The 25,603-nt window shown below is 46.6% G+C and overlaps 2 protein-coding genes across 2 annotated transcripts in view; one reads left to right on the forward strand and one right to left on the reverse strand.

The window, feature by feature from the left end:
- LOC128409540 (zinc finger protein 883-like) overlaps nucleotides 1-25,603 on the forward strand; it is a 346,762-nt gene that overhangs the window by 91,148 nt on the left and 230,011 nt on the right. The gene's annotated exons all lie outside the window — the stretch shown is intronic.
- The window catches only part of LOC128409534 (zinc finger protein 345-like), a 143,433-nt gene that overhangs the window by 33,717 nt on the left and 84,113 nt on the right, over nucleotides 1-25,603 (reverse strand). The window contains exons 2-3 of the mRNA XM_053380082.1: nucleotides 15,875-16,048; nucleotides 15,509-15,682 (exon numbers count right to left, since the gene is read on the reverse strand). Of these exons, the coding sequence (XP_053236057.1) occupies nucleotides 15,509-15,682; nucleotides 15,875-15,974 (274 nt within the window). The 5' untranslated portion in view covers nucleotides 15,975-16,048. The remainder of the gene's footprint in view (nucleotides 1-15,508; nucleotides 15,683-15,874; nucleotides 16,049-25,603) is intronic.

A 25,603-nucleotide genomic window follows, 5' to 3' on the forward strand; every position in this document is an offset into this window, starting at 1 on the left:
ATGTGGTTTTCAGCTGTAATGGATAAGTAAAAGAAAAAGAAAGGTTAAAAATTGAATGAGAATGAAGGGAAAGGATTTGTTGAATCAAATAAATTAGAAATTGGAATACAGAAAGGGGAGGTATGAGGAAGTCGGGGAAGTAAGTTATAAGAAAACAAGGGATTGAAAGTATACTTGTTCTTATTTTTGTTTGTGTGTATTTTTTTTGTATCGTTCTGTTTTTATATAATTTTTAAAACTTTAATAAAAATCTTTTAAAAAAAAGACAAATGAAAACACTAATCTATTTAAAGAAAATTATATTAAAACATGGAAAGAAATCAATTTTGAATCATATAATAAGAAAATTGATATATAGTGTATGGGAAAAACATAAAGTGGTGTTAGAACCTAAAACCCCCTGGTGGATTTCACCTCAAGAAGCAATAACTGGGGAAAAGAAAAATATGGAATTGAATTGGGCCACTTTCACTGCCTTGTGATGAAGGGGCTTGAATAACTCAGAGACGCTATGAGGTAAGCTGTGCAGGGCCACCCAAGACGGACAGGTCATAGTGGAGAGTTTAGACCAAACATGATCCACCTGGAGCAGGAACCGGCAAGCCACTCCAGTAGCCCTGCCAAGAAAACTCCATGGACAAAGACAACAGGCATATAAAAGTTATGACGCTGGAAGATGAGCCCCTCAGGTCGGAAGGCGTCCAACATGCTACTGAGGAAGAGCGGAGGACAAGGACAAGTAGATTCAGAGCTGATGAAGCGGCTGGGCCAAAGCCGAAAGGACGCTCAGTTGCGGGTGTGTCTGGAAGCAAAAGGAAAGTCTAACGAACACTCTGTGAGGTGAGTGGGTCTGAGAGACTTCAAAGAAGTGTGACTGGCCCAAGGTCACCCAGCAGCTGCAGGTGGAGGAGCGGGGAAGCGAACCTGGTTCACCAGATTACGAGACTACCACTTTTAACCACTACACCACACTGGCTCTCCAGAGGAATTATACCAGAAATATATGGATGTCTCGTACACCCCAGGTAGTGTGGTTGCTGACCTTGAGCCAAACATCCTGGAGAGTGAAGTCAAATGGGCCTTAGAATCAGAATCTCCTTTAAATCAGAACCAGTGAAGGCGGTGAAGGTCCTGTGTGAGTGCCTGGAGGCGGTTGGAGGATGGATGGCGGCTAACAGATTGAGGTTGATCCTGACAAGACAGAAGTACTGTTTTGGGGGGACAGGGGGCGGGTGGGTGTGGAGACTCCCTGGTCCTGAATGGGGTAACTGTGCCCCTGAAGGACCAGGTGCGCAGCCTAGGAGTCATTCTGGACTCACAGCTGTCCATGGAGGCGCAGGTCAATTCTGTGTCCTGGGCGACTGTCTCCACCTGGTTTGCAGGCTAAGACCCTACCTGCTTGCAGACTGTCTTGCCAGAATGGTGCATGCTCTGGTTATCTCCCCTTGGACTACTGCAATGCGCTCTACGTGGGGCTACTTTTGAAGGTGACCTGGAAACTGCAATTAATCCAGAACACCAGTCCTGAGAGATCTGCATTGGATCCCAGTATGTTTCCGAGCACAATTCAAAGTGTTGGTGCTGACCTTTAAAGCCCTCAGCCCGGACACTGAGATCCAGCGCCGAGGGCCTTCTGGCGGTTCCCTCATTGCGAGAAGTGAGGTTACAGGGAACCAGACAGAGGGCCTTCTCGGTAGTGGCGCCTACCCTGCGGAACACCCTCACCTCAGATGTGAAGGAAATAAGCAGCTATCCTATCTTTAAAAGACATCTGAAGGCAGCCATGTTTAGGGAAGTTTTTAATATTTAATGCTGTACTGTTTTTAACATTTGACTGGGAGCCCCCCAGAGTGGCTGGGGAAACTCAACCAAATGGGCGGGGTGTAAATAATAAATTATTATTATTATTATTATTATTATTATTATTATTATTATTATTTAGAAAGCACTGCTAATAACAAGGCCAGGGGAAGTGATGATATTCCAGCTGAACTATTTAAAACTTTAAAAGAGGATGCTGTTAAGGTGCTACACTCAATATGCCAGCAAGTGTGGAAAACTCAGCAGTGGCCAGAGGATTGGAGAAGATCAGTCTACATCCCAATCCCAAAGAAGGGCAGTGCCAAAGAATGCTCCAACTACCGCACAATTGCACTCATTTCACTCGCTAGCAAGGTTATGCTTAAAATTATACAAGGCAGGCTTACGCAGTATGTGGACCGAGAACTCCCAGAAGTGCAAGCTGGATTTCAAAGGGGCAGAGGAACCAGAGACTAAATTGCAAATATGTGCTGGATTATGGAGAAAGCTAGAGAGTTCCAGAAAGACATCTACTTCTGCTTCATTGACTACGCAAAAGCCTTTGACTGTGTCGACCACAGCAAACTATGGCAAGTTCTTAAAGAAATAGGAGTGCCTGATCACCTCATCTGTCTCCTGAGAAATCTCTGTGTGGGACAAGAAGCTACAGTTAGAACTGGATATGGAACAACTGATTGGTTCAAAATTGGGAAAGGAGTACGACAAGGCTGTATATTGTCTCCCTGCTTATTTAACTTGTATGCAGAATTCATCATGCGAAAGGCTGGGCTGGATGAATCCCAAACTGGAATTAAGATTGCCGGAAGAAATATCAACAACCTCAGATATGCAGATGACACAACCTTGATGGCAGAAAGTGAGGAGGAATTAAAGAACCTTTTATTGAGGGTGAAAGAGGAGAGCGCAAAATATGGTCTGAAGCTCAACATCAAAAAAACGAAGATCATGGCCACTGGGCCTATCACCTCCTGGCAAATAGAAGGGGAAGAAATGGAGGCAGTAAGAGATTTTACTTTCTTGGGCTCCATGATCACTTCAGATGGTGACAGCAGTCACGAAATTAAAAGACGCCTGCTTCTTGGGAGAAAAGCAATGACAAACCTAGACAGCATCTTAAAAAGCAGAGACATCACCTTGCCAACAAAGGTCCATATAGTTAAAGCTATGGTTTTCCCAGTAGTGATGTATGGAAGTGAGAGCTGGACCGTAAAGAAGGCTGATCGCCGAAGAATTGATGCTTTTGAGTTATGGTGCTGGAGAAGACTCTTGAGACTCCCATGGACTGCAAGAAGATCAAATGCATCCATTCTTAAGGAAATCAGCCCTGAGTGGTCACTGGAAGGACAGATTGTGAAGCTGAGGCTCCAAGACTTTGGCCACCTCAAGAGAAGAGAAGACTCCCTGGAAAAGACCCTGATGTTGGGAAAGATGGAGGGCACAAGGAGAAGGGGACGACAGAGGACGAGATGGTTGGACAATGTTCTTGAAGCTACCAGCATGAGTTTGACCAAACTGCGGGAGGAAATAAAACACCACCTAACAGGGTGGATCCAGTATCACCAAATAAATGAGGTCTTCATAGCTGACAAGAAAAAGGGTTTTGCAATTTCAGTATTGGATAAAGGATTATTACAAAACAAAAGAAAACATAAGTAATTTCTAAAATGTATGGAACATTATTGGAGTGGAAGGATATGGATGAACAGGTAAAGGCGGTAATGATCAAATTGGCTATGGATTTAGGGAAACCAAGTAATAACATCATGGGAAAAATTATGGAAGGAGAGTTGGAATTTTACGGCTTGTGAGGCAATAACAGAAAATTTGATAAAGATGTTTTATAGATGGTATATAACACCATCCAAGATATGTAAAATGTATAAAACAAAATCAAAATTACGTTGGAGGTATAACCAAGTAGAGGGGACACTTCTGCATATGTGGTGGCTATGTGATAAAATCAAGGGCTTCTGGGATACGGTTTATGAAGAACTAAAAATTGAGACTGGTTTCCTAGGTGAAGCTTTTTCCACATTCTAAACAGTCCCCTGTAGGAAATATTTCATGGAAAATTAGATTCACCAAAAGAACGAAGCCAGACAAATGTAGAAAGGGAAAAAGAAAATTAGACAGGATGTACCTCCACGTCCCTAAGATCTCTGAAGCCTACATTGAAGAAGGCCTGGGCAGCTCAGAGCAGCCTCATCCTGGTTTGAAAAGGCAGGACTGGTGGAAGAATATTCCCAGACAGAACAGGAGATACATCTCCTATGGAGAGTTTTCCATTCCAGGAGAGTTGTGGGTCTGTTAACATCTCAGATGCTGTAGGCGGCGCTATTGGGCTCCCTCAAAATAGAGGAAGAAGAAGAAGAGAAGAAGAGTTTGGATTTGATATCCCGCTTTATCACTACCCGAAGGAGTCTCAAATCAGCTAACATTCTCCTTTCCCCTCCTCCCCCACAACAAACACTCTGTGAGGTGAGTGAGGCTGAGAGACTTCAGAGAAGTGTGACTGGCCCAAGGTCACCCAGCAGCTGCAGGTGGAGGAGCGGGGAAGCGAACCTGGTTCACCAGATTACGAATCCACCGCTCTGAACCACTACACCACACTGGCTCTCTCGTTTCTCCTACAGAGATCTGTATGGAATTTCAAATCTGATTTCATGATCCAACAGGGAGTCTTACCTGAGAGGCCACGATCCCACGATTCTCCTCCTTGACTTCCTTCTGCAGAGCTCTCTGGTCAGGATCCAGCAAAGCCAAGTCCTCGTCTGTGAAAGGAACAGCTATGTCTTCAAAGCACACCGGACCCTAAGAGAAAAAGGGAGAATAAAGATGATCTTCTACACATTGCTCTGTTCTCTTCTGTAACAATTTTCTTGTGTATTTAAATGATGGGTACAGTGTTGCTTCAGGATAAGAACAGAAATTACACAGCGGTGGCCCCATTTTCTAACGTGGTACCTCAGGTTAAGAACAGTTTAAGACCTCCTCTTCCTTCATCTGGTGGGGTGGACCCTCCCCTTGCCCTCAAGCCAACTTCAAGGGGCACCAGGAGGGGGAGGGGAGGGAATGGTTGGTTGGTTGGCATCCATCTGTCTTAGGAGACCATGGAAGAGTGTGTCTTTGGGAGTGAGATCCAGTTGTTGGAATGTAACAGCTCCAGCCGTGGGTGTGGAGAGCGACAGGGGAGAGACATGTGTTGTTGCATCTGGGACACAGGAAGTGGTCCAGTTGTGCTGCTGCAGATGCAGAAGGACTTTTCTTCTCCCTGTGCTCCCCCCACGTGGGAATGTTCCCGTCTGTCTATATCCTCTGTTCACAAAGGTGACTTATCCCTCCCTCTGAAGGGGGTTTATTTCCTTGACCCAAAGCCCCCTCCCCAAAAAATGAAGGCAGCATCTGGATCCCATCGAAGAGCAGAGCTGCATATTTCCTGCAAACTCGCCCCCTCCCTGGCTTGGCAGAGAGGACAAAGGAAGACCCTCTGCTTGGGGGTCTCCACCCACCATGCATGATCTGAGCAGGGACCCCCATTCATCCTCCCTGCAGCCCTGGGACCCCCTTCTTCCCAGGACACACTAAGGGGGCAGAGAGAGGAGACTCACCGGAGTCCAAGGAAGCTTTTGCAAAAGAGAGAGAAGAAAGCAGCCTCCTCTCTGCCTGCAGGAAGGGATGGGGGGAGGGAGGGGCTTCTGCTTTGGAGGACCTTGCCCCCTCCCCTTCACTTCCTGTCCTCTCTAGGAATCCAGCTCTGCTCCTTTTAACCCTTGGCAAGCCGAGTCCTCCCCTCCCTCTCCCTGCCTTCAGTTTTCCTGCTTCTGCGCTCTAGGGGCTGCCCCCCTCATCTCCCCCCTTATCTCCTGGGGGGGAGAAGAGGCGAAGGGCTGCCTAGTGGCGGGAGGTGCCGTGGGCTCAGAAATGGCTCCCTCAAGACACCCCCCCCAAAACACCCTCCAGCGAGGGGGGGGGCTTCCCAGCCAGGAGACCCCTCCCCCCCCCCGAAAATCACCTTCAAAGTTCTATAATATTTTGAGGTTAAACCATCCGGCCCTGGAGATTTGCCCAACTGCATATTCTGAATGGCACCTTCTACCTCCTGTTCTGTAATTTTGTAGTTCAGCATTATCTTATTTTCTTGAGTGATTTTTTGTAATCCATTTGTTTTCAAAAATTGGTCTATGTCAAACTCTTTCTGAGGCCCTTGTGTATATAACTGTTTAAAGTACCTCTGGAAACATTTTCTAATTTCCACTGGATTCTGAATGTTCTTTCCTTCCACTTCCAAGTCAGTAATAGTGTTAAGCTTTTGTCTTTTGTTCATCTGCCAAGCTAACAGTTTCCCACATTTATTAGCCGATTCAAAAGTCCTTTGTCTCATTTGTTTAATTTTCCATTCAATTTCCTGGTTCATCATCTTCATATATTGCACTTGATGTAACTTTATTTCTCTCAGAATCTCTTGTGAATTTGGTTTCACTCTCAGTTTCTTCTCGCCCTCTTTTATTTTTTCCAAAAAAAATTCTTTTTTCTCATTTTGAGCTCTCTTCTTTATTGAATTCTGTTGAATTCTGTTTCATCCAGCCTTTCCAAAGAGAGAGAAGCTTGAAAAGCGAGAGGCATGAAGAGAAAAGAAATCCGCCCCTAAAGCCCCGGGAAACTGCCGCCTGGTCTGCCAGGAACCCTTGGCGCCAAAACTGAGGCGAGGCTCAGATTTCGAAGGGCGGGCAGTTGGGAAAAGGCGGGAAAAGTCGCTGAGGGAAAGAAGCAGCGGGGGGAGGGGCGCCTCCTCTCTCGTCCCTCAGAGACACGCAGAGACACAACGGGGACCCTCTTGTGAGGGGAGCAGAAAGGAGGGCTCTCCCAGTGGCAGGCGGGTCTCTCTCTCCCTTGTCGCAGGAAACCCCCCCACCCCAATCATTCTGTTTGTACAAACTTCACACACACATACACTCACACACTATATACGCCACATTTCTGTTATAAATTCATAGAAAAATCAACCATACATCGGATTTGCACTGTTTCATTTTATTTTACTCCATATGACAAGGACTATCAAAGGGGAGTGGCTTGGTCCTGGTCAGCCATAATCCCTTCACCATCCCAGCACATCCACAGGAGCCCTGCCCAGTTCCTTTGCCAACCCTGATGGTCCTAGACAGAAGACAATCAAGATCACAAAGAACTTCCATATGGGAGTGGATTTAGCTTGGACTGGAACAAAGGACAATGATCAGATCTTCCCTCAGGGGGCAGGAAACTGCGACTACATTTTGTCTTCAGAGAATAATTCCTGGGGAGGGGGAAAGGGGGAACCAGCCAGGTTACAGGACACTCAGGTTACCACCAACTCCTCCCTCAACCCCTCCTTTCTGTGATGTATGCATGATGTTTCTGGGGGTGGGCTTGACCTAGAGGATGGGAATTTCAAAAGTTTTTATAAGGTCTTGCACACCATTTTTCTGTGTCTTTCCTCTCACCTGCAAGTGAGGGGAACACCCTGTTGCAACAGTTCAATAAAGGCCAAGCCTACAGGCTGCTGTTTTGCTCCAAGTTATCCTGGTTGGTGTCTTTACTTTTTGTCCAAGGGAGCCCTCGGATTTTTCCGGTAACAGTACAAACTTCACTCACACTCACACTCTACATACGCTATGCTTCTGTTATAAATTCATAGAAAATCAACCATACATCGGATCTGCACTGTTCCACTTTTATTTTACTCCATGAAAGAAAGACTACAAAATGGGGAAGGTTTGATACAGGGCAGCCATAATCCCTTGAGCATCCCAGCACATCCACAGGAGCCCTGCCCAGTTGCTATGCCAACCCTGATGGTCCTAGACAGAAGACCATCAAGATCACAAAGAACTTGCATATGGGAGTGGATTCAGCACGGACTGAAACAAAGGACAATAATCAGCTCTTTCCTCTGGGGGCAGGAAACTGCCAACTCCTCTCTGTCACCTGGAAAGTACTCAAGGGGGAACCAGCCAGGTGACAGGACACTCAGGTTACCACCACAACCCCTCCTTTCTGTGATGTATGTATGATGTTTCTGGGGGGTGGTCTTGATCTATAGGGTGGCAATTTCAAAAGTCTTTATAAGGCCTTGCACACCCCTGGTGCAACAGTTCAATAAAGGCCAAGCCTACAGGCTGCTGTTTTGCTCCAAGGTATCCTGGTTGGTGTCTTTGTTTTTGTCCAAGGGAGCCCGCGGAGTTTTCCGTTAACAGCTGGAGACTCCCCTTCTGGTCCCTCGGGGTCCCAGGAGCCCTTTCTGGATGGCCCTCGCTTGTTCCCCCGCCTCAGGCAGTAGTTCAACAGGAGAAGTCTCAGGGGGCCAATGGAGCCCAGTGTGGGGACTGGGGAAATTGCTGAACTGGGGTCCCCCCAGTCCAACCCAGACAAGAAAGAGAGGGAGCTCTCAGAAGAGGAAGCCATTGCGGAGAAGACCTGGACTTGGCTGTTCTCTGCTGAAGGTCTCCTGCCTTTCTTCCAAGGCTTCCTGGGGGTGCCATGGCCAGAGGAAGACACAGCCCCCCCGAAGGGCCCTGGGGAGCAAGGAGAGCCTGCCTTAGTTTCCCTCCTCAAGGCCTTGGAGGAACCTTGGGGTGCGGAAGGAGGAACCCCAAATGGAGCTCAGAGTCCTGGCAAGTGGGGAAAGGAACATGATATAGCACTTTCCAGATGACTCTCGATACAATACAATATTCTTTATTGTCATTGTCCCATACAGAACAACGAAATTGAAAAAATATACATCAGACATTGAAAAACCAACAAGCCTGCTACCCCAGCCTGGTTAGCCCCCTAAAACTCTGATACCCCATAATTAAATACAATATACTCCCATAGAGACTATCTTACACTGCATTTAAAACCAAAATCGCATTTGAATAGAAACTGCTTCTCAGGTGGCTAGTCCTAGTCTTTATATCCCTGTACCGTCTTCCAGAAGGCAGAAGCTGAAAGAGATCATTTCCGGGGTGCGCACTATCCTGCACTATCTCTGCAGCTTTCTTATCTAGCACCTTCTGCAAATGCCTGCAGGGCCATGAGTAGTATGCATGAAAACATCAATGCTAAATTGAGCAGATACCCGGAGGCAGCGCGTATTATTGTGGGGGACTTCACTCACACAGATGTGAGGGCAGCACTCCCAAAATCCCATCAGCACATTGAGTGTGCAATAAGGGGAGAAAGTACTCTTGACAAGGTGTATACGACCATTAGACGGGAATATGAGGCGCCCCTCGGTGGTTCAGATCATGTGTCCCTGCTTCTGACACCAGTGTACACACCCCTCAGGAAACAAGGCCAGCTACAAACACGGATGGTTACGGTGTGGCCTGAGGGAGCATCTCAGCAGTTGCAGGACTGTTTCCAGGAGACCAATTGGAATATGTTCCACCATCAAGATCTAGAAACTTATACACTAACGGTCCTGCATTATGTTAGATTCGGCAGGTAAACACGAGGAAGGCTATGGGCCCAGATGGGGTGGCTGGCAGGGTGCTAAGAGATTGTTCGGACCAACTGGCAGGAATCTTTATGAAGATTTTTAACCAGTCTCTGGCCCAAGCCGCCGTTCCACCCTGTCTGAAATCTCTTACCGTCATACCCCTGCCAAAAAAAACAAAGATAGATAGTCTGAATGATTTTCGCCCTGTGGCGTTGACACCCATTATAATGAAATGTTTCGAAAAACTGGTGAGGAAAACTGGTGTCTGCCAGTAGGACTTGATCCTTACCAGTTTGTGTAAAAGGCAAAGAGATCCACGGAGGATGCTGTGGCAATGGCTTTACATGCTGTCCTGACTCATTTGGAGAAGAATGGGAAGTATGCGAGATTTTTATTTGTAGACTTTAGTTCTGCATTTAATACTATTCTTCCGCATAGATTGGTGCCCAAACTATTAGACCTGGGACTTCCACCATGTTTGTGCAGGTGGATATTAAATTTTCTATCAAACCGTTCCCAAGGGGTCAGGATGGGTTCCCACGTCTCTGCGGATCTCATGTATATGGGGGTGTCGCAGGGGTGCGTGTTGATCCCACTTTTATATACGCTCTATACAGCTGACTGTGCCCCCAAATACCCCAGTTATAAGATCATTAAGTTTGCATATGATACAACGGTGGTTGTTTAAATCACGGCTGGAGAGGGGGAGGCGGCCTATAGGAAGGATGTTGAGCAGTTGGGGGAGTGGTGCAAGAAAAACAACTTCCTCCTTAGCTGAAAGAAAACAAAAGAGATTATTGTGGACTTTAGGAAATGTAAAGCACTTGGAATCGCCTCCACGGTCCAGGGACTGATCCGCCCTGGCTTCCTCCTCGGAGGTCCCTTCAGAAGGAGAAGGGGTCCCGGGTCTCCATGGGGGAAAGCGTTCCTGAGGCCTGCGTTCGAGGCCAATGCTTTCGCCTTTCAGGCTCCAGCCCACCTTCTCTCTGGTGTTTTTGTCAGCTGTAGAGATGGGGTCACATGCATTCCCAAGTTTAATAAGGATCCCTTGAAAAGGCTGAGAAACCTTCTTCTTTGGCCAATGAACTTTGCCTCTGCGTGATTTATTGGGAACCAGATGCATCTACTCCAAAGAAGCTTCTGCAGCGCCTTGGCATTGAAGACCCAGAAAAAGAGACGGAGGGGAATGTGTGGGTCACAAGGTGGGAGTCATTGGAAAGGAGTCAGTGGGAGAGGCAGAAGGTTGTGTTGAGCAGGCGAGGGAAGAGCAGGAGGAAAGAGAAAGAGCCCCAGGGAAAGAGGAGGTTGGGCTGAGCTGGTGTGGGAATGAGAGGAAGAGAATGCAAAGCAACTCCGGAAACGGTGAACAAGGCAAGCTATGATCTCGTTTGAGGAAAGGGAATTAAGATGCCTGCTTCCCCATCCCCACTGGATTAAAATGTCCAAAGATTAGGGAAAGAAGAAAGAAGAGGAAGCAGGATTGGATGAACATTATAAGAGACCAGAATTTTCCATTGTGACTTGGCTGAGATTTGTTGGAACAGTTTTTAAAAGGTTTTATAGAAACTGGACCTAGAAACTGGAAAAGTACTAATTTGGATTATTAGACGATCATTATAAGAATAATATTGCACTGTTTGAGTTGGTTAAGATTTGAAAGCTGGGCTAGGGAGGGAGATGAAGGGAATGTATCATCTTGGTGAAGAGGAGAAGGAGAAGAAGAGTTTGGATTTGATATCCCGCTTTATCACTACCCAAAGGAGTCTCAAAGCGGCTAACATTCTCCTTTCCCTTCCTCCCCCACAACAAACACTCTGTGAGGTGAGTGGGGCTGAGAGACTTCAGAGAAGTGTGACTGGCCCAAGGTCACCCAGCAGCTGCAGGTGGAGGAGCGGAGACGCGAACCCGGTTCCCCAGATTACGAATCTACCACTCTATGCTAAATACCACTTACCACTGCATGCTAAATACAGCTGGGTTTATTCTGGAGTGCAGATTATGAATAATTGTTGCTACAGATGATTTTCAGACGGAGATGGGAGTTTCCTTTTCGGTGCCTGCCCTGTGGAACACCCTCCCAGCAGATGTCAAAGGAAAAAACAACTACCAGACTTTAAGAAGACATCTGAAGGCAGCCCTGTTTAGGGAAGCTTTTAATATTTGATGGATTACTGTATTTTAATATTTTGTTGGAAGCTGCCCAGAGTGACTGGGGAAACCCAGCCAGATGGGAAGGGTATCAATAAATCATCATCATCATCATCTATTTTTTGTATTTTATATTAAGATTCCTTTATTTTGAATTTAGGAGGAATCATAGAATCATAGAGTTGGAAGAGACCACAAGGGCCATCGAGTCCAACCCCCTGCCAAGCAGGAAACACCATTGGAGCACTCCTGACATATGGTTGTCAAGCCTCTGCTTAAAGACCTCCAAAGAAGGAGACTCCACCACACTCCTTGGCAGCAAATTCCACTGTCAAACAGCTCTTACTGTCAGGAAGTTCTTCCTAATGCTTAGGTGGAATCTTCTTTCTTGTAGTTTGGATCCATTGCTCCGTGTCCGCTTCTCTGGACACACATAGGAAGAGAAGAGTTGGAGGTGCGAGGGACCTGCAAGGAACGCAGGGAAGGAAGGATCTCTCAGGGTGGGATACGGGGAGAAGAGGGGGTCACACAGGGGAGAAGTGGGGGAGCCTGCCTTTCTATGGGTTGATGAATGATATGATATATATGATACAAATGGCATAAACAGTATTTTTAGCTTATATCCCCCCTTTCTCTTTTCTATACAATTGTATTTTGTAAGGTTTGTTTAATATTTTTCGTTTTATTTCTCTTTTTTGCTTTCCCCTGTGTATGAATTCTGTGATGCGAAGTGAGATGTGAGCTATGAGTGAAGCTCTTTCCACATTGCAAGCACTGATAGGGTTTCTCCCCTGTATGAGTTCTTTGATGCAAAGTGAGATTCACCTTCTGACTGAAGCTCTTCCCGCATTCGAAGCACTGATAGGGTTTTTCTCCTGTATGAATTCTTTGATGAGAAGTGAGATGTGCGCTTTGATTAAAGCTCTTCCCACATTTCAAGCACTGATAGGGTTTCTCCCCTGTATGAATTCTGTGATGGGAAGTCAGATGGGAGCTTTCAGTGAAGCTCTTCCCGCATTCGAAGCACTGATAGGGTTTTTCTCCTGTATGAGTTCTTTGATGCAAAGTGAGCTTTGTCCCCTCCCTGAAGCTCTTCCCGCATTCGAAGCACTGATAGGGTTTTTCTCCTGTATGAGTTCTTTGATGCAAAGTGAGCTTGGCCCCCTCCCTGAAGCTCTTCCCGCATTCGAAGCACTGATAGGGTTTTTCTCCTGTATGAGTTCTTTGATGCAAAGTGAGCTTGGCCCCCTCCCTGAAGCTCTTCCCGCATTCAAAGCACTGATAGAGTTTTTCTCCTGTATGAATTCTTTGATGAGAAGTGAGATGTGCGCTTTGATTAAAGCTCTTCCCACATTTCAAGCACTGATAGGGTTTCTCCCCTGTATGAATTCTGTGATGGGAAGTCAGATGGGAGCTTTCAGTGAAGCTCTTCCCGCATTCGAAGCACTGATAGGGTTTTTCTCCTGTATGAGTTCTTTGATGCAAAGTGAGCTTTGTCCCCTCCCTGAAGCTCTTCCCGCATTCGAAGCACTGATAGGGTTTTTCTCCTGTATGAGTTCTTTGATGCAAAGTGAGCTTTGTCCTCTCCCTGAAGCTCTTCCCGCATTCAAAGCACTGATAGAGTTTTTCTCCTGTATGAGTTCTTTGATGGGAAGTGAGATTCTGCCTGTGACTGAAGTTCTTCCCACATTTCAAGCACTGATAGGGTTTCTCCCCGGTATGAATTCTTTGATGGGAAGTGAGTTCACCACTCAGCCGAAAGCTCTTTCCACATTTCAAGCACTGATAGGGTTTCTCCCCGGTATGAATTCTTTGATGGCAAGTGAGAGAGCTGCTTTGACTGAAGCTCTTTCCACATTCCAAGCACTGATAGGGTTTCTCCCCGGTATGAATTCTTTGATGGGAAGTGAGATGTGCGCTTTGATTAAAGCTCTTCCCACATACCAAGCACTGATAGGGTTTCTCCCCTGTATGAATCATTTGATGAGAATTGAGACGGGCCCTCTGACTGAAGCTCTTCCCACATTCCAAGTACTGATAGGGTTTCTCCCTGCTCTGTCCTCTTTTGTGTGAAGTGAGGCTATCCCTCTGAACGAAGCTCTTTCTTTGACGGGAGGTGTCCTGGGAGCCCTGACGGATGTTCTCTCCACACTCTGAATGTTTATATGACTTCTCCACTATGTGGCTTCTCTTGTGGTCCCCCCTGTTCTTCCCTTCCAGTTCATCTCCATCTGCAATGAAGAGAGAAGCGAATTAGAGCCTCAGGAGGAAATGGAGCTCCAGATCATTGAACAAAGTTAATTAATGCTTGTGATAGAGGAAGAACTAAAAATAGTTAGATGTGGGGCCTCTCTATAGTTTTCACTGCCTTGGTTGGCTGGTATTTACTGACATATTGCTTGGCTTTTATCTGGAATGGATTTTCTTTTGTTTTTTTAAAAGATATTTATTAAGATTTTCCAATTTAATACAATAAAAAAGAATCAAAAAGCAAAAAGCAAAAAAGTTTAAAAACACATAAAGTTCACAATGCTTATTTTTCAATAACATATTTCCCTGACCTCCTCATACCTCCCCTTCTTGTATTCCAATTCAAGTTGTTAGTTCAGCAAATCCTTATCAGTAATTTTTAACCTATTTCTTTACCCCTTTCCCCCCCCATATCACTCACAACATTACAGCTAAAAACCTCTTAATTTTTATCCAACATCATTCAACATTCATTAATTTTACAATATTTCTGTAAATAATCCTTGAATTTCTTCCAATCTTCTTCCGCCGACTCTTCTCCCTGGTCACGGATTCTGCCAGTCATTTCTGCCAATCCCATACAGTCAATCATCTTCATCTGCCATTCTTCCAGAGTGGGTAGATCTTGCGTCTTCCAATACTTTGCGATGAGTATTCTTGCTGCTGTTGTAGCATACATAAAAAAAGTTCTATCCTTCTTTGACACCAATTGGCCGACCATGCCCAGGAGAAAGGCCTCTGGTTTCTTCAGAAAGGTATATTTAAATACCTTTTTCAATTCATTATAAATCATTTCCCAAAAAGCCTTAATCCTAGGGCACGTCCACCAAAGGTGAAAGAATGTACCTTCATTTTCTTTGCATTTCCAACATTTATTATCGGGCAAATGATAAATTTTTGCAAGCTTGACTGGGGTCATGTACCACCTGTATATCATTTTCATAACATTTTCTCTTAAGGCATTACATGCCGTAAATTTCATACTGGTGGTCCACAACTGTTCCCAGTCCGCAAACATAATGTTATGTCCAACATCTTGTGCCCATTTAATCATTGCAGATTTAACCGTCTCGTCCTGAGTGTTCCATTTCAACAGCAAGTTATACATTTTTGACAAAATCTTAGTTTTGGATTCTAACAGTTCTGTTTCCAATTTAGTTTTTTCCACCTGGAAGCCGACTTTCTTGTCTGAATTGTAAGCCTCCATTATCTGATAATAATGAAGCCAATCTCGCACTTTGTCTTTTAATTTCTCAAAACTCTGCAGTTTCAGTCTATCTCCTTCTTGTTCCAAAATTTCCCAATATTTCGGCCATTTGGCCTCCTATCTGGAATGGATGTTGTTCTGGCTCAATCCTGGAATCCACTCCATCTCCAAGGTCAGTCATCTCTTTGGTCAATCAAATGCAAAGAGAAGCAAAAACAACAAGCCTGACAGAATGTTCCTTGTTTTTAAAATAAAATAAAAGGTTTTTTCCAAAAAGAAAAAGACTACAGAGGCCACCATCTGCATTCAAACTGCAAAGCAGGATCAGTGAGTTGTCTGACATTGGCAGGGCATCCAGATCACAGAACTGGTTTTAGACATTTTGAGCTGCCAAATCATCGCGTTGGCCGGGGAGCTGTGATCTATTCCTAGCTCAAATTGCCTGCAGATGACAAAGGCGCAGGCAGGCAGGCAGGTGGGGGAGCCCGAAAAGGTGCCCCCCTTCTCCATCTCCATCCGCCTGCCTGCCTCCCCCCCCCACCCCCAAGCTGAGGAAGCCCCAATTCCTCTCTGGCTCCATCCATCCAGGTCCCCATCTCCACTCCCCTGGGACTCACCAGATCTCTTGGAGGTCCCTGGGAGGGAACGCTCAGAGGTTGAGAGGAGGGATGCAGGAGACAGCCTGACCAGGTCATGCGTCCATCTTCCCCCTTCCATCCTCGCTAGCTTTGCAGGATCCGTCTCTTTCATCCTTCCTGAGGAATCAAGGAGCCAAAAGAAGCTGCAGGGTCCTGGGAGAGAGGAAGAAGCAAAGGGAGCCTCAGAGGCCCTGCAGGGATTTTCTAGCTGGAGGGGAAGCCTCCCAATATGTTGGGGGCCCCACCCACAGCAAAATCCCTGCTTTATCTCATTTCTGGCCAGAGAACTTTCCCTCTTCACCCTCCATCCCTCCATGTTCCCATCTCCCCTCCCCTGGAACTCACCAGATCTCTCAGAGGTCCCTGGGAGGGAACGCTCAGAGGTTGAGAGGAGGGATGCAGGAGACAACCTGACCAGGTCATCCGTCCATCTTCCCCCTTCCATCCTCACTAGGGTTGCAGAATCTGTCCCTTTTATCCTTCCTGAGGAGTCAAGGAGCCAAAAGAAGTTGCAGGGTCCTGGGAGAGAGGAAGAAGGAAAGGGAGCTTCAGAGGCCCTGCAGGGATTCTCCTGCCCTAGATATTCTCCTGCCCCTGGAAAAGTACAAATGGGGCGGCCCCTTCCCAAGAGAAGCCACATTTCTATACCTCTCCAGTGGTATAGAGTTGGATTTGCTCAAAAATGAGATGGCAAGAATAAATATTGACATCCTAGGCATCAGTGAACTAAAATGGACAGGGATGGGGAAATTCAGTTCAGATGACCATCATAACTACTACTGTGGGCAAGATTCCCGTAAAAGAAATGGAGTGGCCCTCATAGTCAAGAAAAGAGCGGCAAAAGCTGTACTGGGATGCAATCTCAAAAATGATAAAATGATCTTGATACGAATCCAAGGCAGACCTACAAGAAATTGAATACAGATTTCCAAAGAATAGCAAGGAGAGACAAGAGGGCCTTCTTAAACGAGCAATGCAAAGAAATAGAGGAAAACAATAGAATGGGAAAAACCAGAGGTCTCTTCAAGAAAATTGGAGATATGAAAGGAACATTTCGTACAAAGATTACCATAATAAAGGACCAAAGTGATAAGGACCTAACAGAAGCAGAAGACATCAAGAAGAGGGGGCAAGAATACACAGAGAAGAAGAAGAAGAAGAAGAAGAAGAAGAAGAAGAGGAGGAGGAGGAGGAGGAGGAGGAGGAGGAGGAGGAGGAGTTTGGATATTATATCCCGCTTTATCACTACCCTAAGGAGTCCTTTCCCTTCCTCCCCCCCAACAAACACTCTGTGAGGTGAGTGGGGCTGAGAGACTTCAGAGAAGTATGACTGGCCCAAGGTCACCCAGCAGCTGCATGTGGAGGAGCGGAGATGCGAACCCGGTTCCCCAGATTACGAATCCACCGCTCTTAACCACTACACCACACTGGCTCTCCAGAGGAATTATACCAGGAAGATGGAGGGCACAAGGAGAAGGGGACGACAGAGGACGAGATGATTGGACAGTGTTCTTGAAGCTACCAGCATGAGTTTGGCCAAACTGCAGGAGGAAATAAAACACCTAACAGGGTGGATCCAGTATCACCAAATAAATGAGGTCTTCAAAGCTGACAAGAAAAAGGGTTTTGCAATTTCAGTATTGGATAAAGAATTACTACAAAACAATAGTAATTTGTAAAATGTATGGAATCTTATTGCAGTGTGAGGATATGGATGAACAAGTAAAGGCGGTAATGATCAAATTGGCTATGGATTTAGGGAAACCTATTCAAGTAACATCATGGGGAAAATTATGGAAGGAGAGTTGGAATTTTACGGCTTGTGAGGCAATAACAGAAAATTTGATAAAGATGTTTTAAATGAAATATTTCTTTACGCCACAGTGGCAGTGAGAACATTTATTGCCAAAAATTGGAAAAAAAGAAATAATTCTGACAAAAAAAAGCACTCTTTGGAGGAGGGTCCCTGGCACTCGGGGAGAGACCATAAATGTTGTTACTACTCCGGGTCAACGCTATCTTTCCCCTTAATTCCTCATGAAGTTTCCTAATACCAGTTATACCATATCCCTTATACCATTTTCTAAAATTCTATGATTATCCCCGCTGTGTTTTATTTAATGGAAATTGAGACTGGTTTCCTAGGTGAAGCTTTTTCCACATTCTAAACAGTCCCTTGCAGGAAATATTTCATGGAGAATTAGATTCACCAACAGAATGAAGCCAGTTCTAGCAAATGCAGTTCTAGCAACACTGTATCTTTTGCAGACTTCTTTACTCTTAAAGTATCAGCAGTTCACCCCACTGATCGGCTTCCCTGTCATAGGCAGTCCGTTCCCAGGTTTTAAAGTCAGCAGATATACATTTACTCCCTCTTTTCTTGCAGGACAGATATGTATCAAATTTCACCCCTCTGTTCCTGCAAACAGGGGGGAGATCGCCTTTTTGGTGTTGGATTTTAGTCCTTTCAAAAACGTCTTTCAAAGTTACAGCTTAGCAGTCTCTTTGCTTTGATCTGTTTGCAATCCGGAAAGGCAGACTTCCTGTTTTTACCTTTCCCGTTTCAGTGCCAAATTCAATATAAATTTCCTCCAAATGGTTCACTTAAACCTACTCACGGGTAGTTGTTTTAGTATCCAATTGTCCAGTGAAGAAATCAGCGCTCTCTGACCCTGGCCATGCGGCTTCACTCCGTGGAGACGGGTTGATAGCTCTCAGCTCCACGCCACTCTCCCCCGTTCCGTTTCGAAGCCTTTAAAAAGGCTCCTTCGCAGCGGGGGAGGGGCGCAAATGGAGCCCGCCGAGCCTCCAAGTTCACAGGCTTCACCGCCTGTGATTTCTTCGGGTCCCCGCTTTGCCGCAGCGGCAAGACCCACTCCGCGAAGCCGATTCCCTCAGAGGGAATCCGCCATTAGATCGCTGGCGCTGACCGGAAGTCTTGAAGCCAGACAAATGTAGAAAGGGGAAAAAAAATTAGACAGGATGTACCTCCACGTCCCTAAGATCTCTGAAGCCTACATTGAAGAAGGCCTGGGCAGCTCAGAGCAGCCTCATCATGGTATGAAAAGGTAGGACTGGTGGAAGAATATTCCCAGACAGAACAGGAGATACATCTCCTATGGAGAGTTTTCCATTCCAGGAGAGTTGTGGGTGAGTTAACATCTCAGATGCTGCAGGTGGCGCTACTGGGCTCCCTCAAAATAGAGGAGGTTTGTCCTACAGAGATCTGTATGGAATTTCAAAACTGATTTCATGATCCAACAGGGAGTCTTACCAGAGAGGCCACGATCCCAGGATTCTCCTCCTTGACTTCTTTCTGCAGAGTTCTCTGGTCAGGATCCAGCAAAGCCAAGTCATAGAATCATAGAATCATAGAGTTGGAAGAGACCACAAGGGCCATCGAGTCCAACCCCCTGCCAAGCAGGAAACACCATCAGAGCACTCCTGACATATGGTTGTCAAGCCTCTGCTTAAAGACCTCCAAAGAAGGAGACTCCAACACACTCCTTGGCAGCAAATTCCACTGTCGAACAGCTCTTACTGTCAGGAAGTTCTTCCTAATGTTTAGGTGGAATCTTCTTTCTTGTAGTTTGGATCCATTGCTCCATGTCCGCTTCTCTGGAGCAGCAGAAAACAACCTTTCTCCCTCCTCTATGTGACATCCTTTTATATATTTGAACATGGCTATCATATCACCCCTTAACCTCCTCTTCTCCAGGCTAAACATGCCCACCTCCCTTAGCCGTTCCTCATAAGGCATCGTTTCCAGGCCTTTGACCATTTGGGTTGCCCTCCTCTGGACACGTTCCAGTTTGTCAGTGTCCTTCTTGAACTGTGGTGCCCAGAACTGGACACAGTACTCCAGGTGAGGTCTGACCAGAGCAGAATACAGTGGCACTATTACTTCCCTTGATCTAGATGCTATACTCCTATTGATGCAGCCCAGAATTGCATTGGCTTTTTTAGCTGCCGCGTCACACTGTTGGCTCATGTCAAGTTTGTGGTCAACCAAGACTCCTAGATCCTTTTCACATGTACTGCTCTCAAGCCAGGTGTCACCCATCTTGTATTTGTGCCTCGTCTGTGAAAGGAACAGCTACGTCTTCAAAGCACACTGGACCCTAAGGGAAAAAGGGAGAATAAAGATGATATTATTCTACACGTTGCTCTGTTCTTTTCTGTAACAATTTTGTTGTGTATTTAAATGATGGGTACAGTGGTACCTCAGGTTACAGATGCTTCAGGTTACAGACTCTACTAACCCAGACATAGTACCTCGGGTTAAGAACTTTGCTTCAGGATGAGAACAGAAATTGCATGGTGGTGGTAGTGGAGGCCCCATTTTCTAAAGTGGTACCTCAGGTTAAGAACAGTTTCAGGTTAAAAATGGACCTCCAGAATAAATTAAGTTCTTAACCCGAGGTACCACTGTATTAATCTTTGTGTAAGCGGGGGAATTCACATAATAATAATTTTATTATCTATATGGTACTCATCTTCAGGTAAATCTTTGCAAGCATTCCCATTTTCCAGATGGAAGGACCTCCTCTCCCTTCATCTGGTGGGGTGGACCCTCCCCTTGCCCTCAAGCCAACTTCAAGGGACACCAGGAGGGGAGGGAATGGTTGGTTGGCTGGCATCCATCTGTCTTAGGAGACCATGGAAGAGTGTCTTTGGGAGTGAGATCTGGGGGAGAGACATGTGTTGTTGCATCTGGGACAGAGGAAGTGGCCCGGTTGTGCTGCTGCAGATGCAGAAAGACTTTTCTTCTCCCTGTGCTCCCCCCATGTGGGATTGTTCCCGTCTGGCTGCAGCCTCTGTTCACAAATGTGACTTTTCCCTCCCTCTGAAGGGGGTTTATTTCCTTGTCCCAAAGCCCCCTCCCCAAAAAAGAAGACAGCATCTGGATCCCAAGGAAGAGCAGAGCTGCATATTTCCTGCGAAGTGGCCCCCTCCCTGGCTTGCCAGAGAGGACAAGGAAGGACCCCCTGCTCTCTGACTTGGGGGTCTCCCCCCACCGCGCATGACCCCACGCAAAGGAGAGAGAAGAAGGCAGGGAGGGAGGGGCTTCTGCTCTGGAGGACCTTGCCCCCTCCCCCTTCACTTCCTGCCCTCTCTAGGAATCCAGCTCTGCTCCTTTTAACCCTTGGCAAGCCGAGTCCTCCCCTCCCTCTCCCTGCCTTCAGTTTTCCTGCTTCTGCGCTCTAGGGGCTGCCCCCCTTATCTCCCCCCTTATCTCCTGGGAGGGAGAAGAGGCGAAGGGCTGCCTAGTGGCGGGAGGTGCCTTGGGCTCAGAAATGGCTCCCTCCAGACACCCCTCCAAAAACACCCTCCAGCTCAGGGGGGGAGGGAGGGGGCTTCCCAGCCAGGAGACCCCTCCCCCTCCCGAAAATCCCCTTTCCCCCACCAGGAAAATAGGGAGATGAGGAAGTGTCCCAGGCGAGAAATGAAACGCACTCGCGATCTTGGGGGGAGGCCAAAATGAGATTTACTGTAATAAGCTTGCAGGAGACCCACCTACAAAGGACCCATGGAAAATGGCTAATCAATAAAGCAGCTTTGGGCCAATAATTTATACCTTCAGATCAATTGAAAAAAGAGGTACTTTATGCCAGCCCCAAACTCGACCCAAAGCGGATATTAGACGTAGCAAATGGAAATCCGCCCCTAAAGCCCCGGGAAACTGCCGCCTGGTCTGCCAGGAACCCTTGGCGCCAAAACTGAGGCGAGGCTCAGATTTCGAAGGGCGGGCAGTTGGGAAAAGGCGGGAAAAGTCGCTGAGGGAAAGAAGCAGCGGGGGGAGGGGCGCCTCCTCTCTCGTCCCTCAGAGACACGCAGAGACACAAGGGGGACCCTCTTGGGAGGGGAGCAGAAAGGAGGGCTTTCGGATAAAGGGGTGGCAGGGGGGTCTCTCTCTCTCCCTCACAACCCCAGTGCATTCCCCTCATGGTGGAAGGTGTGGGAGAAAAGAGATGACCCTGCCTGCCTTCCAAGGCTGAGGTTTGGACAGACACCCAAAAGAAGGGGGGCCCTTCGGAGAATGGTTGATCTTGACAACTTGAGTTGTGGAGAATAATCCCTCAGGGGCTCCTTTCCTTGCTAGCTTTACAACTAAGTGAAGAACGTGTTAGAAGTCGATTGTGAGCCTGGAAAGAGGGAGAGATTTACAGTTGAGAGGAGACTTGAGATAATGTTATGGAAATTATGGGGGGGCACATCTTTCAAGTTAAAAGTTACAAATATTATGCCTGAATGTGCCCTTTCAACTTGACAGCCCTCGTCTGCCCCCAAAATGGGCCAAGACCTCTGTTCCTCTCCTTTAGGCGGTAGTTCAACAGAAGTCACTCCCACTCCAGATCCCTGCAGGCCTCAGGGGGCCACTGGAGCCCAGTGGGGGGACTCTGGGGAACTGGCTGAACTGGGGTCCTCCAAGTGAGGGCCGTCCAGAAAGGGCTCCTGGGACCCCGAGGGGCCAGAAGGGGATTCTCCAGCCTGGTCTTTCCCCTATTTCTGCAGGTGGAGCCCTTCTCCTAGCACTGACTCTTGGGGTGACTGTGATAGGAATTTTGAGGTCTTAGATATATAGTAATGTTCATAACCGCACATACATAGATCAGCACAGGAAGACTGACCTGGAGCCATTTTGATTCCTAAACTGAGCAAATGTTTTCTCTGCAAGGTCAAAGTGGAAAAGCCTCCCCATTGTCTTTTCCTTCACAAATCCTGTCTTAAGGGTGTTTGAACAGGGTGTGAGCTTGTGACCTGGGCCAGGAACTAAGTATTTATCATTACAAAAGACTAGCCAGGCTCCCCAGGCAATCCAATCAAGTAACCTGCCAGACAGGAGATAAACAACAACAGGAGAAAAACAATATTCAAATGTTCTGTTTAGACCGCCTTTTTTGTGATGTAGGTGTGATGTATCTGAGGGGTCGTCTTAGGTTACACCCCTTCTGTGATATATGTATGATGTTTCTGGGGGTGGTCTTGATCTTGTTGTTGTTTAGTCCTTTAGTCGTGTCCGACTCTTCGTGACCCCCTGGACCAGAGCACGCCAGGCACCTCTGTCCTCCACTACCTCCCGCAGTTTGGTCAAACTCATGCTAGTAACCTCGAAAACACTATCCAACAATCTCATCCTCTGTCGCCCCCTTCTCCTTGTGCCCTCCATCTTTCCCAGCATCAGTGTCTTCTCCAGGAAGTCTCCTCTTCTCATGAGGTGGCCAAAGTATTGGAGCCTCAGCTTCAGGATCTGTCCTTCCACTGAGCACTCAGGGCTGATTTCTTTAAGAATGGATGCGTTTGATCTTCTTGCAGTCCATGGGACTCTCAAGAGTCTCCTCCAGCACCAGAATTCAAAAGCATCAATTCTTCGGCGATCAGCCTTCTTTATGGTCCAGCTCTCACTTCCATACATCACTACTGGGAAAACCACAGCTTGAACTATACGGACCTTTGTTGGCAAGGTGATGTCTCTGCTTTTTAAGATGCTGTCTAGGTTTGTCATTGCTTTTCTCCCAAAAAGCAGACGTCTTTTAATTTAGCAGCTGCTGTCACCATCTGCAGTGATCATGGAGCCCAAAAAAGTAAAATCTCTCACTGCCTCCATTTCTTCCCCTTCTATTTGCCAGGAGGTGATGGGACCAGTGGCCATGATCTCTGTTTTTTTGATGTTGAGCTTCAAACTGGATGCTGGTGATCAGCCACTTGCCCCTCTCCAGGGCGCGGGACTCTTGCGGCGCGTAAGCGTTGATCTCGCAGGAGGATTCCGCCTCGCTGGCATTCCGACTCAGCCAGGGCGGGGGGGTGGCCGAGGCCTGACCGCCCCACAGGGCCCCAGAGGGGTCTGCTGGGGGGACAAAGCGGGGGGAGGTGAACCAGTGTCTGGGGGGGATGACAAGCCTTGTCTCTCCCCTGCCGGACCCCCCCAATCTACATCGCAGGGGGTTGGAGTGGATGACCTTTGGGGTTCCCAACTCCACCGTTCTGTTTCAGCCAGTTCAGTTCAACTCGCAGAATCACAGAATTGGAAGGGACCCCCGAGGGTCATCTAGTCCAACCCCTGCGATGCAGGAATCTCAGCGAGAACAAGATGCCCTCTAAGGAGGATTTGTTTTGTCTGTTTAATGGGATTTAAATGCCAGTTAATAAACCAAAACAACCAAGCAGTTTGCTTGGTTCAGATACCTCTGAATCGTGTAAATGCTGAGGTTGGAAAACAATTTGAAGTACATTCAGAATAAGCATAACTAGATTAAATTAATCCACAACAATAGGACTCCTGAGTTCTTGAGATGATTTCTGTTGTCCATTTACTGTATTTATTATACAGTATTATTTACTGTATTTACTGTATTTATAATGTAATGTAATACATATAAATGTAATAAATACATTTACTGTATTTATTATACACCATTATAAAATGGTGATTTTCTTGAGTCAAAATGAGAGTAACCCTAAACAATTTTTAGGGGGAAACGCACTGTACCTATATACCAGAGAAGCATGCATGGAACTGTAGTTGTTTGCATATTTAGTGATATACCTTCCCCCTTTTTTATTTTTTTATTTCTTTGTTCTCTATTCACTTTTTATTTCCCTTTTTATTATTCAAGTATTCTCAATTTAAATTGTGTGTGGGTGTGTGGTTGAACCCGGAGCCAGGCCTGTTGGCCCTCATCATAACTTCGCTTTATTCCTATCCCTGGGTCTCAGTCAAAGTCCGCTGGTGGCTCCCCTGGGCCTCTTGGGGCTCTGGCACCCAGCACAGTTATTGCAAATGATTTTAAGCCCTAAGAGTTTAAAATGGATAACATGGATAATAGATTAAAAAAAATAATAAATTTTATTTATACCCTCCCCAGCCAAGGCCAGGCTCAGGGTGGCTAACAAGCAATAATAAAAATAAGTTGCATGAATATGTTACGGGGAAAATCTGGGTGCGAGGCTGCTCTGCCACCCAGCTCGTCGGACTAAGTCCGCGGGTCCCTGCGGAGGAAAATGAGCTCAGCCGGAGACAGGAGCAAGCTGCAGAAGATCCAAGTTTATTTCGCAACAGGTTCAAGGCGAGATTGAACCCCGAGAAAGGGGTGACCTGAGTTTTTGAAACTTCCCTCCATGTCCCAGAATACAGTGCAAAATACATCATAGTTGCGTCATGAATACATTAAAGAGAGGTTGGGTTACATGGATTACATCATGAATATTTCAAAGAGAGGTTGGGTTACACAGATTAACATATGGAGGAGGGAGGGGGGATTATGCACGGATAAGCGCTTCCTGAGCACCGGTGATGGGACGACAATAGCCCAAGTATGTAAAGTCTACCACCTGGCATTGCCCGGAGGAAAGGTTGGGCAGAGTGATTTGACCGGATTAGGGTCTTCCTGTGTACGTGACTCCTCGCTCGAGGGATCATGGAGGCAGAGGAGGTGTCATGAAGTCCTGAAGAAACTGAGTCGATCGGCACCAGAACCAAGGAAATCGGTGCTATGACTGATTTTATACGAATTTCTGAAGTTTTAGTCCATTTCAGTCTATTCCCATATTGATAATTGAAGTCGGAAACAAAATAGATACATTGTTGCGAGATTTGACACTTTTAGGAGTTCACGAGTTTCAGTTCCATTGTTCTCCCAGCGGGGAGCCGTCAGGAGGTTAAATGAGGCGTGCAGGAGCTCTACCCACAGTAAAGATAGAGCGAGGGGGGGCTTAAGAAAAGGTGGGCTTATTTCGCCCCTATAGAGAAAGGGGGGAAAGCACTTTACTTATGGGGCTTGAGGTAGAGTGTGGTGCTTGTGTAACGGTGTGGGGGCTGAGGGGTCAAGGTAAAACCAGGTGCCCTCGAGGTCATCGCCTCGGACCCTCTGGTGACCGGCGGAAGGATAAGGGAAGATACCCCCCCTCCTTCCGTATCAAATACAACTTAAAAACAAAATTAAAATACAACAGTAAAATATTGAAACATTAAAATATTAAGATGCAGCCTCATCGCAGGAGGAGAAAGAAAAAAGAAAGAGAGGGAGGGAGGGAATCAAATTGGCTCCAAGCCAAAGGCGAGGCGGAACAACT

Source organism: Podarcis raffonei, chromosome 2, assembly GCF_027172205.1.
Source record: "Podarcis raffonei isolate rPodRaf1 chromosome 2, rPodRaf1.pri, whole genome shotgun sequence".
NCBI lineage: Eukaryota > Metazoa > Chordata > Lepidosauria > Squamata > Lacertidae > Podarcis > Podarcis raffonei.